Source organism: Ictalurus punctatus, chromosome 15, assembly GCF_001660625.3.
Source record: "Ictalurus punctatus breed USDA103 chromosome 15, Coco_2.0, whole genome shotgun sequence".
NCBI lineage: Eukaryota > Metazoa > Chordata > Actinopteri > Siluriformes > Ictaluridae > Ictalurus > Ictalurus punctatus.
Window position 1 is genome coordinate 19515231 of NC_030430.2, and position 17433 is coordinate 19532663.

General features: G+C 38.9%; 2 protein-coding genes across 4 annotated transcripts; both read left to right on the top strand.

The window, feature by feature from the left end:
• The first annotated feature begins 1359 nt into the window (after positions 1 to 1359).
• On the top strand, positions 1360 to 9783 carry pgd (phosphogluconate dehydrogenase). The gene is made up of 13 exons (XM_017487758.3): positions 1360 to 1438; positions 2149 to 2224; positions 2325 to 2504; positions 2595 to 2660; positions 2744 to 2862; positions 2943 to 3012; positions 3972 to 4106; positions 4274 to 4463; positions 6461 to 6591; positions 6720 to 6853; positions 8291 to 8390; positions 8563 to 8685; positions 9284 to 9783. The coding sequence occupies exons 1-13, from the start codon at positions 1431 to 1433 to the stop codon at positions 9401 to 9403; spliced, it is 1452 nt and encodes a 483-aa protein (XP_017343247.1). The 5' UTR covers positions 1360 to 1430; the 3' UTR covers positions 9404 to 9783.
• Positions 9784 to 11823: 2040 nt separating this feature from the next.
• Positions 11824 to 17096, top strand: sst6 (somatostatin 6). Of its 3 annotated transcripts, none has more exons than XM_053686191.1 (3): positions 11824 to 11892; positions 15705 to 15889; positions 16784 to 17096. In XM_053686191.1, exons 2-3 carry the CDS (start codon positions 15731 to 15733, stop codon positions 16979 to 16981), a joined length of 357 nt encoding a protein of 118 aa, XP_053542166.1. In that variant the 5' UTR covers positions 11824 to 11892; positions 15705 to 15730; the 3' UTR covers positions 16982 to 17096. The 3 variants fall into 3 exon arrangements, with proteins under 3 accessions (XP_053542166.1, XP_017341960.1, XP_017341959.1); XM_017486471.3 differs by lacking the exon at positions 11824 to 11892 and adding an exon at positions 14936 to 15359; XM_017486470.3 differs by lacking the exon at positions 11824 to 11892 and adding an exon at positions 14941 to 15355.
• Positions 17097 to 17433: the final 337 nt, after the last annotated feature.

A 17433-nucleotide genomic window follows, 5' to 3' on the forward strand; every position in this document is an offset into this window, starting at 1 on the left:
ACTATGAAGTGCATCCAACAAACAAACAGAGACAACAACAAATGGAGATAAAAAAAAAAGTACTTTCAAGATTACATAATTAAACATAGTTTATTTGTGCAGATAATGCTACAGTAAGAGCATGATTGCAAATCTTTGGGGTTGTGGAATTTCAGGATACTGCACACTACTCAGACATGATTATAAAACTTCAACTTGGACCTAATGATATATATATATATATATAATTGCTCTGTGTCTCCAGTAAATAAATTAATATTATATAATATTATATAATAGATAGAAAATAAACGTGTTAAAGGCACATGTGTGTGTTATTTACACACTCTGGGGTGTTGGGGCTGGTTTAAGAAAAAGTTTCATGTTATTGTGTTGTGGTGTTTTTGGTGCACACTTGAGATGGGCGGGTTGATACTGAAGTGCCGATACTTTCGATGCAGACATCGACCCTAAATATAAGAATATCGATACTGTGTGAGTTTTCATCATGTAGTAGATAAATAAAATTGTATTGCGTTTTTTTATTTAATAAAATGTCTGCCCGCTCTCTCTCTCTCTCTCTCTCTCTCTCACACACACACACACACACCATTAGATTCAATAACTGCATAGTCATATGCACAAGTTTCCTTGTAGAATTAAATTCTTAGTTTGCACATTCACACGGATGCTGAAGTAGAAAATAAAACCAAACCAATGTTAAAATGTATATTAACATGTATATGTTTGAATACTAGTTCCCACTTCTCGTGTGTGTGTGTGTGTGTGTGTGTGTGTGAGAGAGAGAGAGAGAGAGAGAGAGAGAGAGAGCTCTCCCTCATTCAGTTTCGCTAGTTTATATACTAGACTGTGTGTAGAGCGTTGTACAGGGCAGCAGTGAACCAAATCCTGACAAAACACACCAGATAATATGATCGTCATTGCATATTTCAAAATAATAATCCCATTTAAAAAAAGGGGAGGCGCGTTAAAACCATCTGGGATTTTGCTCACATTATTTGGCAACCCAGTTACATACAAAAGGCTTCTGTTACTAAAGAAGACCCAAGTTATCAATTCGACATATAAGTCTTGATATCCATGTTCGCAAATTATTTGTAGAAATTGTAGCTTTTCTCTTTTAATACACAAGAAAGCTTTTCTAAGTATTGGTATCGATATTATAGTCTTTTTTGGATTGAAAAGAGAATCGGTGAGGGGCGTGACCGCGGCTTTCAGCCAATCAACGGTCTTCTTTCTCAGGTCAGAATTTCTCCACCAATCACTGAGTGCGAGGAAGTTAAAAACCGTTCGGTCGGGGTGACGTCAGGTACAGAGTGAGCCCATTGGCTGGCAGCTCTCATAGAACAGCAGGGAACAAGGAAGTGTGGCGAAGTGGCAGCAAGAGCCGTCTAATACTGTGCAGTTTTATAAAGAAATCCTCTCCAGACATGGCGCAGTAAGTGTTCTTTCTTTATGTAGGTGTACATTTTGATTCGAGCTATTGGGCCCAGGAGGTTAAATCCCAAATGTTTCCGTGTTCCTTGTGCGTATTTCATCGTGTATTAAATAATCTGTGTAGTGCACTATATACAAAATAAAGGGCCATTTGGGAGTAGACAGCTTGAGTGTAAGATCATCTCTGATCAGCTAAAACAGGTCTAAAACATCGACAAATTTAAAAACCCGACTGACCTTGTTGATTTTTACTGACTGACAGTGATTAAAATTGACAGTCTTAATTGTGCTAATTAATTTAGTGTTATCTTAACTAATGTAAATTAATCTAGTAGTTTACTACAATTATTTCCCCATCAGGGTATAATATATTAATATAGTTTATAATAGCTATAGTTTACAGTTAAAATAGTTTATATTAGCTTTGAGAAGTCTGCTCATTATTGATTTAGTTGCATCCAGGATATAAGTGTGTAATTAACTGAATTGTGGTATCTATGAATGAATTAAAACGCAGCCTGTTACCATCAGAGACCATCAGACTGCTGTAGGACATCTTTAATCGCATTATAAAACCTTTAGAGGAGTATAGAATCAGTTACAGGTCACCTGTTGCATCGTTAGTAGCCTTATATCATTGCTGTTCACTCGCAATGGGTTTTTTTTTTTCACTTCTTGTTCCTTAATTTTGTACATTTCCTAATTGCACAGAGCGGATATTGCTCTCATTGGTTTGGCCGTGATGGGACAGAATCTGATCCTGAACATGAACGATCATGGCTTCGTTGTAAGTGATTGCAGCACGGTTTACTTCCTTTTCTTAACATCATGTCGACTTCCCAGAGTCTTACTCATGTGTTGAAATTGACTTCCTTTTCCTCCTTCAGGTGTGTGCTTACAACAGGACGGTGTCCAAGGTGCGTGACTTCTTGCAGAATGAAGCCAAAGGCACGAAAGTAATTGGTGCAGAGTCTCTGCAGGATATGGTCTCGAAACTGAAGACTCCTCGACGCATCATTCTCCTCGTCAAGGCTGGGCAGGCTGTCGATGATTTCATAGACAAGCTGGTAATGTGATCCTGAATATTGACCTGTCATTATGTTCGTGTCTATGTCGTCGTATTAAATCACCACTACCTTACACATGGCATTTAACAGGTTCCTCTTTTGGAGTCTGGAGACATCATCATCGATGGGGGCAATTCTGAATACAGGGACACAACAGTAAGTCCAGTACAGTTACATACACATTTCAGGTTTGTCTGTATCTCAGAATGTGAAAGACATATACATGCATCTATGTGCAGCGTCGGTGTGGAAGCTTAAAGGAGAAAGGCTTGTTGTTTGTGGGCAGCGGAGTGAGTGGTGGAGAGGAAGGGGCACGCTACGGTCCGTCGCTGATGCCTGGCGGACACAAGGAAGCATGGTGAGAGCTTTATTCTTTCAGCTATATGTTCTCAAATCATTTTTCTGTGATTACTGATGAATTTACTTTCACTTGGACAGGCCACACATAAAGGACATCTTTCAGAGCATTGCTGCTAAGGTGGGCACAGGAGAGCCATGCTGTGACTGGGTGAGTGTCAAGATATCCCAACCTGATCAGTTATAGGATATAAATACGGTATAAGTACTGGAGGGTACTCCGGCTTCCTCCCCCAGTCCAAAGACATACATTGTAGGCTGATTGACATTTCCAAATTGTCCATAGTGTGTTTGTGCACGTCCAGGGTGTCCCCTGCCTTGTGCCCTGAGTTCACTGGGATAGGCTCCAGGCTCCCTGCGACCCTGTGTACAGTTGCAATCAAAATGATACCCCCACTGCAAATCAGGTTTATTGTCAAAATTGACAGAATTTCAGCTGTTTGCAATGAACAAATCAAACAAAAGCAATTGAAATAGTTTATAAAATAGGTCTTTTGCGGTCACTCGAAGGTTTTCACAACCTGTCTTCTCAGAAATCTGGTTGCAGCTGTTGATAGCTTCCTTTTTCTGCCCCTAGCCAGTCCAGGTATTTAATTTGTTCCAGGTCAAGCACACCTGGTGCAACTAATGATGCCCCTGATTAGTTGCATTAGGTGTGCTTGAGACAACACCTGTTTTGAATATTTGTGCTGTTGTGAGGGATTCTATTCAGGGGGTTGAATAATGTTGAAACTGGAGAAATCATTATAAGTTGCATTTTCAGTTGAATTTGGGGAAACCACTTGAAGCATTCGTTGTGTTGAACTATTTCAACTGCTTTTGTTTGATTTGTGCATTGCAAACAGTTGAAAATCTGTAAAATTTGACAAACTTTTTTTAAATTGGGGTTGAATAATTTTGATTACAGCTGTAGGATAAGCGGTATGGGAAATGGATGGATGGATAAAATGAAGGCCAGATTGTTGTGTATGTAAATACATATTGTGTAATTAAATCTAATAATAATACATACATGCATGTGTACAGTAATTTGAGATGAAAATTGATAAAGAGAAATCTGTATACTGTACAGAATATACAGTAATGGGTTCCTTATAATTTGATGCTCAGGTTGGAGATGAGGGCGCGGGACACTTTGTAAAGATGGTCCATAATGGCATCGAGTACGGTGACATGCAGCTGATCTGTGAAGCCTACCATCTGATGAAAGATGTGTTGGGTATGGATCATGATGAGATGGCGAAGGTGAGTCACAACCCATTTCCTCCTTCATCTGTTAATAATACGAGCCTGCATTTCCTTGTTCTTTAATCCTTTGTCTTTCAAAACAATCAGCTTCTTTCACATTTTAAAAAGACTTTATTTTCCTCCTTTAAGGCATTGTAAGGCATTAATCACTTCTTTCTCCTCAGGCTTTTGAGCAGTGGAATAAAACAGAGCTGGATTCGTTTCTTATTGAGATCACCGCAAATATTCTGAAGTACAAGGACTCTGACGGCACTCCCCTGCTGCCCAAAATCAGAGACAGCGCAGGGCAGAAGGGCACAGGCAAATGGACAGCTATCTCTGCTTTGGAGTACGGTGTACCCGTCACGCTCATCGGTATGTACTTGCATTCAAGATGATTCGAGATGGCCTCTAATGTGGGTTGAATGAAGGTGTCATTTTGCTCCAAGAATGATGGTGTGTGTTGTTTTTTTTTCCTGAACTGATTTATTTTATTTTTTTTCTATCCACTGCTTCTGTAGTGTCTGTGTAACTAATGGACAAGAATTTCAACATATTTGCTAGGGCAGCCCATAACGACTGCATTTAGACTTCCTTTATGAGTGAATTTCGAGAAAACAGGCTTTTCATTATTTCCTCATGTCCATGGCAATTGCACTTGGACTACAGAAGACAGGCTCTAGATAGATCCTGGGTTACAAATTTCTTTCTTTAATTTTTCTGTTCACATTTTCATTCCCAATGTGCTCATCTGAAGGAGAAGTACTTGGACACAGGAGTCTGAGTAGGAAATAAAAGGCTGTTTTTAGCCTTTCAGATGTGGAGTGTGGAGAAATGAGAAGGCGGAAGCGATTGCACAATGAGGGACAAAGGATTTCTCTTGGCAGGCAGTGTTTAGCTCATGATGACATGCTGATTTTCCTCCCCCATCCACCTGCTTTAAACGTGTCATCAGTGTAACCTTGCTAATCCTACAACGTCATGCTTGCACAACTGTTTGCTGCTATCACCGGGAATGTTTGTTAATGTGGCAAACCCTGCTTTCACAAAAGCAGACCTGATTAATCATTGCCATTCTAATGTGTATTGACACAATGACTGCACTTTTTATGCATGGCATTTGATTATAAAGCAGCCTTTATTGTCTTATTTGCTGTGTCTGGGTTTTCAGACTGGACACATGATATGCAGAAAATATTGGGATTTTAAAAAAATATCTATACCCTATTATAATTTAGTCCAATTGGTCTTTGTCTTTATGCACTATTCAGTTCGGTACGCTTAACATTTCTTCTCTTAACAGCTCCTGGGTTCGAGGTTCAATCCTGAGCTCAGGTTACTGTATGTAATGTGTGGAATTTTCCATGTTCTCCCATGTCCGCATAGGTTTCATCTGGGTTCTCCGGTTTCCTCTGACCTCCCAAAAAACATGCTTGTAGATGGATTGGTGACTCCAAATTGCTCCCCTATGTGTGAATGTGTGTGTGCATGTTGTCCTGCATCTCATCCAGGGTATATTCCCCAGTCTGTACAGAGTTTTTGTGATCGTTGCAGCCAAAAATGCTTCGCGATTTGCTTAGCTTTTTTGTGCTTTTTTTTTGTTGCGAAAAACTACTTGAATTGGTGAAATTGCAGTTCCATAAAATTGTTTTGCACGGTCTTTCACAGTGATGTTTGTTGGTAAATGAGACCTTTTCACTGTACTCCTGTTCGATTCACGTGAAGCAAAGGGGGCTTTGGCTGAATGCGTGTTGTGATGACGGCACATTAGGCATCTTGACCCAAATCTGCAGAAAACCTGCGGTAATTTTGAAAAATTGCTCCTGTGAATATTGGGGAGTTCCTTTGATTTCGCGTTAATTTCTGTGATCGCAAATCATTGGAACCGATTCTTCATGTATTCCTGGGATAGGCTCCGATTTCACCACAACTGTGATCAAGATAAAGCAGTTACTGATTATGAATGAATGAATAATGTTTTGGACACGTAAAGCCTATATGAAAAATTTTGTTCTGACATTTTATGCATTAATGCAGACTCTTTCGATCTTCTCTATCCCTACTTGAGCCCCATCAATTCATTGATGAATGTATTTACTTGCTAATTAGTACAAATCTGTGGTGTGTATTTCAGTTTCTGGGGCAGAGATGTTCATTTGAAGTGCAGTCTTTGTGTTTTGTTGTTGTTGTTGTTGTTGTTGTTTTTAAATGTAATATTCAGTAAAGCTGCTGTATATGTGCGCTGTCTGAACCTGGATCTAATGCTTTAATTATACAGTATTTCCTTATCAGGCCAGAAGTGTATTACTGAGTGCTGTAGCTGTAGCAATCTGAGCTCTAAAAGCTGCTTGTCTGCTGTTTTTGTCTCACAGGAGAGGCTGTCTTTGCCAGATGTCTTTCTTCTCTGAAGGAAGAGAGAGTAGTGGCCAGTAAGAGCCTCACAGGGCCCCAGGGGGCCAAATTTACTGGGGACAAGACTCAGTTTCTTGAGGACATTAGAAAGGTCAGTGAACCTTTGGCCTAGCTAGTTTGTTTCTGTATTTTTGTGTACTGTCATTGTACAGAAGCTTAATGACTTCAGACACTCTGGATTTTCATCATTATAATGTGCACTATTCATTTCCTTTCCAGGCTCTGTATGCCTCCAAGATCATTTCCTACGCTCAGGGCTTCATGCTCCTCCGCCAGGCAGCGAAAGAGTTCGGCTGGTCTCTTAATTATGGAGGAATTGCTCTGATGTGGCGAGGTGGCTGCATCATTCGGAGGTGAGCTACGCCTTTCTCAGATGCAGGGTCAGAAATCAAAGGGTGTGTAATCTTAGACCCAAGAGCACACGGAGCTGTTTGCTGAGACACAATGCAGTGAAATGATACTGACCCTCATTGTCACCAGCCAATGTTGCGACAGTGAAACACATGAGGAAGCAGAGTTTCAGTTTACTGAAATACATTGCATATTATCTGGTGAGGTAACATTAGACAAGGCTGTGCTAGGAACAGTATTAAATAGTTGCAGGAAAAACATTATGATAAAGATATATGTACTTAACAATTCTAAAAATGTAAAGAGAAATGAAATAAAGTACAATCCTTAATGAATGCTAAAGCTGATCTGAGGTCCATGTCAAAACACATGGAAATAATATATACAAAATAATAAAGATTTAAAATACTTCAATATTTAAAATATTTTTAGACTATCCATGGGTTAATTTTTGTATGAAATTTTGCCTGAAGGGATGTACTTGACACCTTTTGTTACTGACTAGCCAAGAGCTGTGTTATCATCCCTTATATCGTACCGCTTTTGAATTCTCAAATCTGATTGGTCAGAAGGTGGTAAGTAATTTTCTATAATAGCAGCTCTGACAGCAGTTCAGACTTTAGCATTTTTGGAAGGAGTCTCCAGTGTCGGTGCTTTGTAGCAGTCCAGGGTAAAGCAATTCCTTTACGTTTTCCACCACTGGATAGTCCATAGGACTTAGTGGTTTCTGAATAATATGTCAAGCTGGCATTTTTTTTATGTCTTGTTAACATCATAAGGATTCTGAGGGAACAACTCATAACTGCAACGTATAATATAAGTGATGACAAGAATGAACTTGTTTTGCAAACGTTCAACAATATTAAATGTTAACCTACTGAATAGGACCAAAAAAAAAATCTGTATAAATTAATATCGATTGTAAACAAAATTTTAACATGAAATCAGCTGCTTCCAGTCAGTATGTAATTATTATTATTATATATTAATTTATTGTCATATCACCCAGCCCACTCATTGATTGTTTTCATATAACAACACACCTGATTGTGTTTTTTTTCTTCACAAATCTCACTAATGTACTAAATAGTATGGGAAAATAACTGAGTTGTTATTTATATGGTTTAGGGTGCTGACTGCACTGTTGACCAATTGCAGAGAAACATTCAGATTAAAAAATAGGAAGAGTTCTTGTCACTCCTGAACTGATGGAACTGCACTTGATGCAAATTTCAGATTTTCTTATAGTCTTAAAAAAAACGCCAAAAAAACAGGTGGGAAAAATTTCAACATTATGGACCCTTTAGTCTCAGGCACAGTGAAGCACTATATATTTATTCTTTTTCTTAAACAGACAGAATTAAATTTACTCCAGAGGGACTTATCTGGATGAAGTGATGGATGATGTGGTATAATCTTGCTTCGTTTTATGTCTTCAGTGTGTTCTTGGGGAAAATTAAGGAGGCCTTTGACCGTGATACAGAGCTGCAGAATCTGCTACTAGACAGCTTCTTCAGTAATGCTGTACAGGACTGTCAGGTACAGAACGTCTGGCTAGTCTGAGCAGAGAGGCCTTGTGGCTGTTTAAACAGAAAACTATCAATGATTAAAATGATGTTATAATAAATTGGACAGTAATACTCTCACTGCCAGCTACAGTCTCAGTACATGGGTGCTAATAGCACAAGTCTGTCTCTCTCCTGTGCTGTAGGAGTCATGGAGACGAGTTGTGAGTACAGGAGTTCAACTGGGGATCCCAATGCCTTCCTTTACCACCGCGCTGTCCTTTTACGACGGCTACAGACACTCCATGCTCCCCGCTAATCTGCTGCAGGTACGGCCTTTACTCCAGCACAGATCTGTTCACACTGCTACACTGACTACAACACCACCATGACTAAAGCCCATTCACTGACATAAAACCTCATGTTGATAGATCCCATTTTTTCACACTTGCAGCTGTAACTTTGATGGGTCCAACAGCATGAGGTCACGTTCACTGCGTATACGACAACAGTGCTATACATTTATAATTTAACTTGTTGGTTTATTTTGTCCTGTCTAGATGAACACAAATTTACTGGTTTCTCAGGCCAGACAGGTTTCCACTAAATTATAGATTGATTAATTCTTGTTATCTTTTGTTTATCTATGGATTTAGCAGAACATTGGCAGGAATTTTACCAAGTTGAATTATGAAACATTTATTGGTACATCTGCATGGGTGAAAAGCTTGACGTTGAAGTATTCAAGTCATATTTGTGACTTTTCTTAACATGCACAGCCTTTTCCCCAATTTTCACCTGACTGTAACTGACGGAAATAGAAATCCAGCGTGTTTACTTCAAATTCCTCTTTAAATCACCCATGTTTATGTCCAGTGGTATGCCATGACCGTAACCCTCAGTAATAACGATGACTGTATGTTTTAGGCTCAGAGGGACTACTTTGGTGCCCATACATATGAGCTGCTCTCAAAACCTGGCCACTTTGTCCACACCAACTGGACAGGCCATGGTGGGAACGTATCCTCAACATCTTACAATGCCTAGAAATCCTGTCCAGCAAAGAACAGAGAAGAAAATCATCTGAGATCAAGACCAGGGACCATGTCACCTGACCAAAACACATTCTTCCCGCACTTCTATCCTGTAATACAGCCTCACTTCAAGATTACTGAACATTTTTATGATGCTTTGAATTAACCTAGAGATCTATTTATGATGGAATATGATATCATAGCATGTACACTGTTTCAACCATCTATCTTTCTGTAAGGTAGCAGTAGGAGACACTTAAGGAGAGAGAGTAGTGTTGATGAGGCCTCGCTTACTGTAGGTACAGCTCAGAGATCAGAATTTGGTGTTAAACCTGCATTACAGTTTATTGTTTCACTGTATTAGGCTAAATAAAGACTTCCATCCATTTTTAATGAGTTTGTCCTATTTATTGACCTGCTTTCAACCCTGAACCACATTTACTATTATTTTAGAAATGTTCTATTTACACTAATAGTTAACTTTAAACCCTAGAGATACTTATTTTCCTTTCTCATTAAAAGAGTCATGTATGCATAATTACTTTAGAACAGGAATTCTCAATGTTTGCCCAATGCCTATTGCGGATGGCTATGTTGTCCCACCCTATACAACGCTAGCCCAACGTTAGTCCAACATCTATTTTGGGTGGCCAAGTTGGCACTCCGTATACAACGCTGCCCCAACGTCTATTTTGGGTGGGTAAGTTGGCCCTCCGTATACAATGCTAGCTCAACATTGGCAAAGGAGCACTTTTCATAACAACTCTATTATGACTGAAAGTTTGTCAGCCTTTATGGACCACATTTGCCCAATGGAAAAAAGTATGTTGGCCCAGTGCTGGTGGCTGACATTGAAAGGGCTGTCAGTTTGCTACCTAGCTAATGGCTTGACTCAGAAGAGTTTGAGTAGGGAAAACAAACAAACAAAAGATTCCAAGTAGTGTTACTATGAATGCAAACTTTTAATACACTGAAAAAGACACACTATTAGCATCACACACACATGATTTTATATATATATATATATATATATATATATGAGTTTGGTTTCAATCTGCCCATGAAGCAATGTGATAACATAAGATTAAAAATGACCTTATATGGCCATGGGCATTGTTTCGACTCAGGACAGTTGTCATTTGCTGCTAGTGTCAAGAAACTGTTCGACGCCGTACAGAACATCACTTCACCTTCGCACATTGGCTGAGAGTACGCTAATGGTTGAGAGGCAAGAATTTGGCCAATAGTTGCTGCAAGACTTTTATAAATCGACCAGTTGGTGTGCGAGAAGGTGGGAATTACACCGAGGGGTTAAAGCAATGCAAACATGCGCAGATATGATGCAGTACTAGACCATAAGCACATCATAATGAAACTAAAAACCGAATCCATTGGACATTTTCTTAAATTTAGAAATCCCAGTCGGACGCTTTTTTAAGGTCTGAAAAAGAGGACGTGGGTGGAAAAAGTACGTGAACCTCCAGCATCAGCAGTTTAATTTGAAGGTGAAATGAGGGATCTATCAGACTCTCATCTTCATAACACATACTTGTGGAAGTGTATCATGGCACGAACAAAGGAGATTTCTGAGGCCTTCAGAAAAAGACTTGTTGAAGCTCATCAGGCTGGAAAAGGTAACAAAACCATCTCTAAAGAGGTTGGACTCCACCAATCAGACACAGTCTGACAGATTGTGTACAAATAGAGGAAAGTTAAGGCCACTGTTACCCTTCCCCATTTTTATTTATATATATATATATATATATATATATATATATATATATATATATATATATATATATATATATATGTATATATGTATGTATGTGTATATATATATATATATATATATATATATATATATATATATATATATATATATATATATGTATGTATGTATGTATGTATGTGTGTGTGTGTGTGTGTGAGAGAGAGAGAGAGAGAGAGAGAGAGAGAGAGATGTAGTGTGTGAGAGAATGTAATGAGGAGGAAGTAGTTACTTTTCTTTTGAAATGTAGTAGGAAAAAAGTAGTTAGAAGAAGAACAAAAAACATTATTTAACATAATTCCCACCTATGGAAGCCCTACGTGGCCATGCATTATTACATTTTTCCCTGTTGGTTTCTCGTGATTACGACTTCAATTCCCTGTGTACTGGACATCCATCATCCGGAAGTCAATGGGGTTTTGAATGGATTTTGTTGTTGTTTTTTGTTAAATGCCTGAAATAAGGTCTGTGGTTAACACAAGCTCAAGATATGTTCACGTTTTATACTACGCCATAAAATACATCAGTGATACCCCCACTCAGTATTTAAATAAAATAAAATAAAATAAATAAAAAGCTGTTACGTGTCTTGAAAAATACGGTTGCTAACAAGTGGCTAAATGGGACTACAGAGGTTGTCGGGGACATTAGACGTCATCACGACGAACAAGAAATCTCATCTACGTCCTCGTTGTGTTTATACTCTCGCTCTTGCAACTCAAACTTTCCAACTTGTAGGTTTTATAAATTTTTTGTATTTTCCAAATGTATTGTTTTTTCAACTAAAGATTGAAAGAGTTGTCGGCGGAAGCTTACTGGTGGTGACGTTAAGTCATGCGACCGTGGTGTAGTTCGTTTAAAGCCTAACGTTAGCGGTTTGTTGTTGTTTTTTAAACTTCTGGCGAGTGTATAGGCTGCAAAATCTTCTGAATCTTATCTTAATGATCGGAACATGTAAGAATCATAAACTTTTGTTGGTCACATAGCTTATTTCCTGCAGTAATGCAAAAGTCAGTGGAAAAATAGTATTGGCTTTTTGTCGAGGGAACCAGGGTGATGTTAACTTCTGGGGTGGCCTACAAAAATACGTCATCCCTGCAAGATTGACGAAGGAGACACCACTCTCTCTTAGTGCAGAGATAAAAAGTCCACCTCTACAGAGAGCAATTATTATACATTTATCATGGCGAAGATGCCAACGTGCAGTAACACCAGTCCCATTCACAAAGCACGAGAATTTTTCAGGATAAAATTACATTGTGAGACAAAAGCTTTTGGTTATCTCAAGATCACGAAAAAACAACTTTTTGTTATGTCGAGATCACGAGAAAACAACAACAAAAAAATAATTCATGACCGCTTAGGGTTTCCGTACCCACTACGCTCTGCTCGCTCAGAACACTATACTTGCAATATGATTTTTTGCCAGCAGTGGGCACTAATGTTATCGGCGAGAAGGTCAGGAATATTATACCACAACATTTTTAAAAAACATTTTAAAGATGTTCAGCTAATTAACAACATTTAATATTACATAAGGAATTTGCAGAGTTTATAATAAATCTGCTAACCAACTAACTAACTGCGGCTGGAAGTTTCAGTTCTGCGTCAGTGAGTTCTGTTTTTACAAATTGAACACCTGGTCTGCTGTTAGCTTTTTTTTTTTTTTTTTTTTTTTTTTTTTTTTTTTTAAACCACTGTTTTTTTGTTTTTTTTTAGACAGGTACATTTGTCTTCTATGTGTTGAATGCAGTAAATGTGTGTAAATGGCCACTATATTCCCATGTTAATGAACAAGATAATTTTTTGTCCATCAAGCTTCATATCTGACTGCCCAGTCCCGGCTAGGTGCAAATAAAACCAACCCGCTCCTGCATGTTTTTTGTTGGGTTTCAAGGGATCCTAGTCCTGCAGCACACCTACAATGGAAAGGTCATCATGGATGATGTTTTATTTTTTTGTTTTAACCAACATGTTTTGCTCAGATGTGGCTTTTATGGTCAGTGCATCCCCCTGGATCCCCACACAGCCTGGGCCTAGTACAACTTCCCCAAAATGATGGCAAACCTGCATTCAGGTCTGGGCAGCAATTTTTAAAACCTGCAGGAATTCACTGATTTTCACTTTTGCCTTCCTCTGCCCTGTGTGTGGAGTTTGCATGTTCTCCACTTGCTTGGGGGGTACTCCAGTTTTCTCCCCAGTCCAAAGACGTTGTAGGCTGATTGACATTTCCAAATTGTCCTTAATGTGTGAATGGGTTTCTGAATGCATGTGCGATTGTGTCCTGTGATGGGATGGCACCCCATCCAGGGTGTTCCCCGCCTTGTGCCGCGAGTTCACTGGGATAATCTCCAGGCTTCCCCACGACCCTGTGTAGGATAAGTCGTATGGAAAATGGATGAATGGATATTCATGTTTGATGTCAACACACCATCACCTTTTTAGATTAAATGAAAAACGTGATTAGATTTATTTTTTTTTTTTCCCTTCAAATTAGCAGTCCAATTATTTTTGGTCGTACTAACCTCAGCTTTTTAGGTACATGATTATATAATCCATAAGTACATTCAGTAGTTATATAAGGTGTTTCTGATTTCTGTTACACCATATGGCCAAAGACCTGACCATCACACCGATATTTAGGTCTTCCTCAGACTTTTGCCACAAAGCTGGAAGTTCACATTGTATAGGATGCGGTAGCATTACAATTTCCCTTGACTGGAACTAAGAGGCCCAAACCTGTTCCAGCATGACAATGCCCCTGTTCATAAAACGAGATCCATGAAGACACGGTTTGCCAAGGTTGGAGTGGAAGAACTCGAGTGGTCTACACAGAGTCCTGACCTCAAACCCACTGAACATCTTTGGGATGAACTGGAATTCTGACTTCACATCTTCTCACCAAGCATCAGTGCCTGATCTCACTAACACACTTGTGGCTGAATGAGCACAAATCCCCACACTCCAATATCTATTGAAAATCCTTCCCAGAACAGTGGAGGTTATTAATGGGCTGTTCATCAAGCACATGGGAGTGTTCTGCTCAAGTGTCCACAAACCTTTGGCTATATATCGTGTATGTATATATAAGTAATACATGTTCTGATTCAGTGTAGCTTATTTCTTTGTCTGGTTAATAGAGTAGTCTGAAGACATTGCATCCCTAAGTCTCAATTCTACAGTCTTTAGCTTTTGAACCATGCACCTGTGACAGTTAGCAGACAGATAACAGGGAAGTTCTTTTTTTTTTTTGGCTCTAAAGGTTAAACAGTTGTGAGGTAGTAAATAAAAGCCTTTGTAAGGTTGTAAAGCCCTTTGTTCTAGAGTTGTTTAAACAGAGAGTACGCTTATGCTTTATTTGTTTAGACATTGAAATGGTTACATCTGAAGATTTGGATGTAGTAGACCTTTATTTATTTATTTATTTATTTATTTTTTTATATTTACAATAACGTACTATTCCTTCTTTTGAACCATATTTCTAGTGAACAAAACAACGAAATCAATGGCGTGTACTGCATGTACTGTAACCATGGCACTTGTAATAAATCCCAAGTGCCATGGTTATCCTGCTGGCCTTGGGTATGATGGCATGAGACCTTATAGTTGCATAATCTGCACTGTAACTCTTGTTACTGAGTGCAGAAAATGCTAATCATAAATGAAATGACTCACTATGATGGACGTCTATGATGAAACATCCGTATCCTAGACCTCTTTACTAATTACCAGTGATCTTTTCATGACAAAAAAAAATCTCTGCCAAAAAATCCCCATCGATGTGCGGATGACGGCAGTGAAAACTTCAACCTATTTAGCAGTACCTTGTCAGATCCTGGGTTGATTAGACACCTCCTATTGTAGTTATGTTAACAACTAGTACTTGTGCTCATGACTCACTGAGTATTTAAAGTACATCTCAAACCCTCAAATCAGGACCAAATCATATTTCGAATGAGTGCTAATGCTGCGGACAGGACGCAGTAGACCTTAGCACTCAGATGAAAGTGTGTAAGAGCTGCTGAATCATCACAGCATGCTCCAGCCTGTGCCAGCACAGTAAGTGGACACCGTCTCCTCTACCCTGCTGATCTATTATGCAGAGGCTGGACTGAAGGAGAGGCACACTGGCGAACAATAAACTCTGATGTGCTTCGTATTGGAGCAGATCTTCATCTCCTTTAAGACCTGATCTGTGTATGTATGTTCTCTTGAAAGCATGCTTTCTATTGCGGCGCATGTCTCATTGCATTCTGTTCAGTTAGCGAGAGTGATTGTCATATCATTGACAAAACACTTTCCTTATTATTTGTGGAAATATATGTCCTGTTCAGGAAATCCTGATTGCGTGAGCCACTAAAATCAGTGACTTCTTGACAGCTTACAACCGCTTTCTAATTAGTATATTAAATATGGTTCTCTTTACTAAGTGATTTCGGTTAACAGACATTCTTATTTTATGAGTTCATGGAAAAGTAATTTCTGACAGTGGTTTGTTGGTGTAATTGAAAGCCTCTTAATTTATTCTTTTAATGAACTACGTCAGTGGATCTTGTTAGTGCTTTATAAAGCATGGCTCTGGGTGGCAGAATAAACCTTTACCAGGCAGTAGACAGTCCCATGTTCACGATGAGAGTGCTTCTGAGTCTGATCCCTCTGCTGTTCGTCGCATGGAGCGCAAACAACGCTGACGCACTGCCTGTACAGGACAAACTGCCAAACAGCAACGAGGTGAGTCCATATTACCATATGCTTTTTTTTCCCTCAATCTCGTGTGAAGCATTTTATACTGCAGCATGTGACTAACAAACGTGCCATTCAGGTCATTTTTACCAGCTAGTAAAGCAAAGCAACTGGAATTAAATTACAATGTGCACTTATATGGATCATTAAGGATTCATAGCTTCTTAACGTATCACTCTTTTAAATAAAGTCCCATGCATGACTGTCAAAGTTAAAAAGTGCTGAAATGTTTTTAAAATAATAATAATATTATAAAGTCCCTGCCGCCTCACAGCTCCAGGGTCCCTGGTTCAATCGTGAGTTTAGGTTACTCTCTTTGTAATTTCTGTGCATGCTCTTTCCGTGTCTGTGTGGGTTTCCTCTCACTCCTTCTGGCTACACTAAATTGCCCCTATGGGTGAATGAGTGTATACATGGGGCCTGTGATGGACTGGTGTCGCATCCAGGGTGTATTCCTGCCTTGCGCCAAGTGTTCCCAGTATAGGCTCTATATCAGGGGTGTCTAATCATATCCGGAAAGGGCCGGTGTGGGTGCAGGTTTTCATTCCAACCCAGCAGAAGCCACACCTGAGTCTATTGAAAGTCAAGATCAACTGATTAAACAGGTGGAATCAGGTGTGGTTCCTGCTTGGTTGTAATGAAAACCTGCACCCATACCGGCCCTTTCCGGATAAGATTGGACACCCCTGCTCTATATTCACCACAATGCTGAATGGGATAAAGTAATTACTAAAGATGAATGAATTAATGAATGAAGACAAGTCCAGATACTCTGAAGTATTACTATTAAATGTTCTAAATGACCTGAATGACTGAAATCCTTCATTTCACATCACATCAGTAGGTTACTTGATATTAATACATTTAAAGTCTCTCACCTAGGTACTGACAAAAGAGCAGAAGGATTTTATGACACAGTTTTTGGCCAACCTTGCTGAATTGAACATGACCATCAAAGACCTGGAGACCATGGACCATGAGCAGCTGAGTAAACTGAGTGAGAGAGCTGCTTTTGGCCTGCCACCTGCTCGAGAGAAATCCCAGTGCAACTTCTTCTGGAAGACTTTCTCTTCATGTTAAACTTGCATGTATATAAGTGACCAAAATGTACCCAATAATCATATACATTACATAACTAATTAATAAACAGCTGAACACTAAAAGCTCTAAGTCCTAATAAACATCAGAAAATGTCTCTGGCTTTGTGTGGTTTTTGTCTTGTCATGACCCAGAAGGAGCAGACATATTTTAAACATGGAAGATAAAGTTGAGGCAACTACAGTGAACAGGTTGATTGCATTTTTAAAGAAGAAATTCAACTTCTGGAGGAATACTAACGAAGATTCATACTTTCACTTCAAATGTGATCTTAAAAAATGTTTCTAAACAACTTGTTTGTAATAATAGATGATATTTTTAATCACATGCATCATTTTTTTTGTTTTGTTTTTTACTGTTTAACAAAAAAAATCTTTATAGAAACTATAAATCAAAATGCACCATTATACAATGTAATGTCAATTATCAAAAGG

What these genes read in the sequence shown, in the direction of transcription:
- pgd (XM_017487758.3), top strand. An exon ending in ATGATTTCATAGACAAGCTG is followed by an intron (nt 2,505 to 2,594) that starts GTAATGTGATCC and finishes GGCATTTAACAG; the next exon opens with GTTCCTCTTTTGGAGTCTGG. An exon ending in TCCCCGCTAATCTGCTGCAG is followed by an intron (nt 8,686 to 9,283) that starts GTACGGCCTTTA and finishes TGTATGTTTTAG; the next exon opens with GCTCAGAGGGACTACTTTGG.
- sst6 (XM_053686191.1), top strand. Translation starts at nt 15,731, where the DNA reads ATGGCTCTGGGTGGCAGAATAAACCTTTACCAGGCAGTAGACAGTCCC. An exon ending in AACTGCCAAACAGCAACGAG is followed by an intron (nt 15,890 to 16,783) that starts GTGAGTCCATAT and finishes TCTCTCACCTAG; the next exon opens with GTACTGACAAAAGAGCAGAA.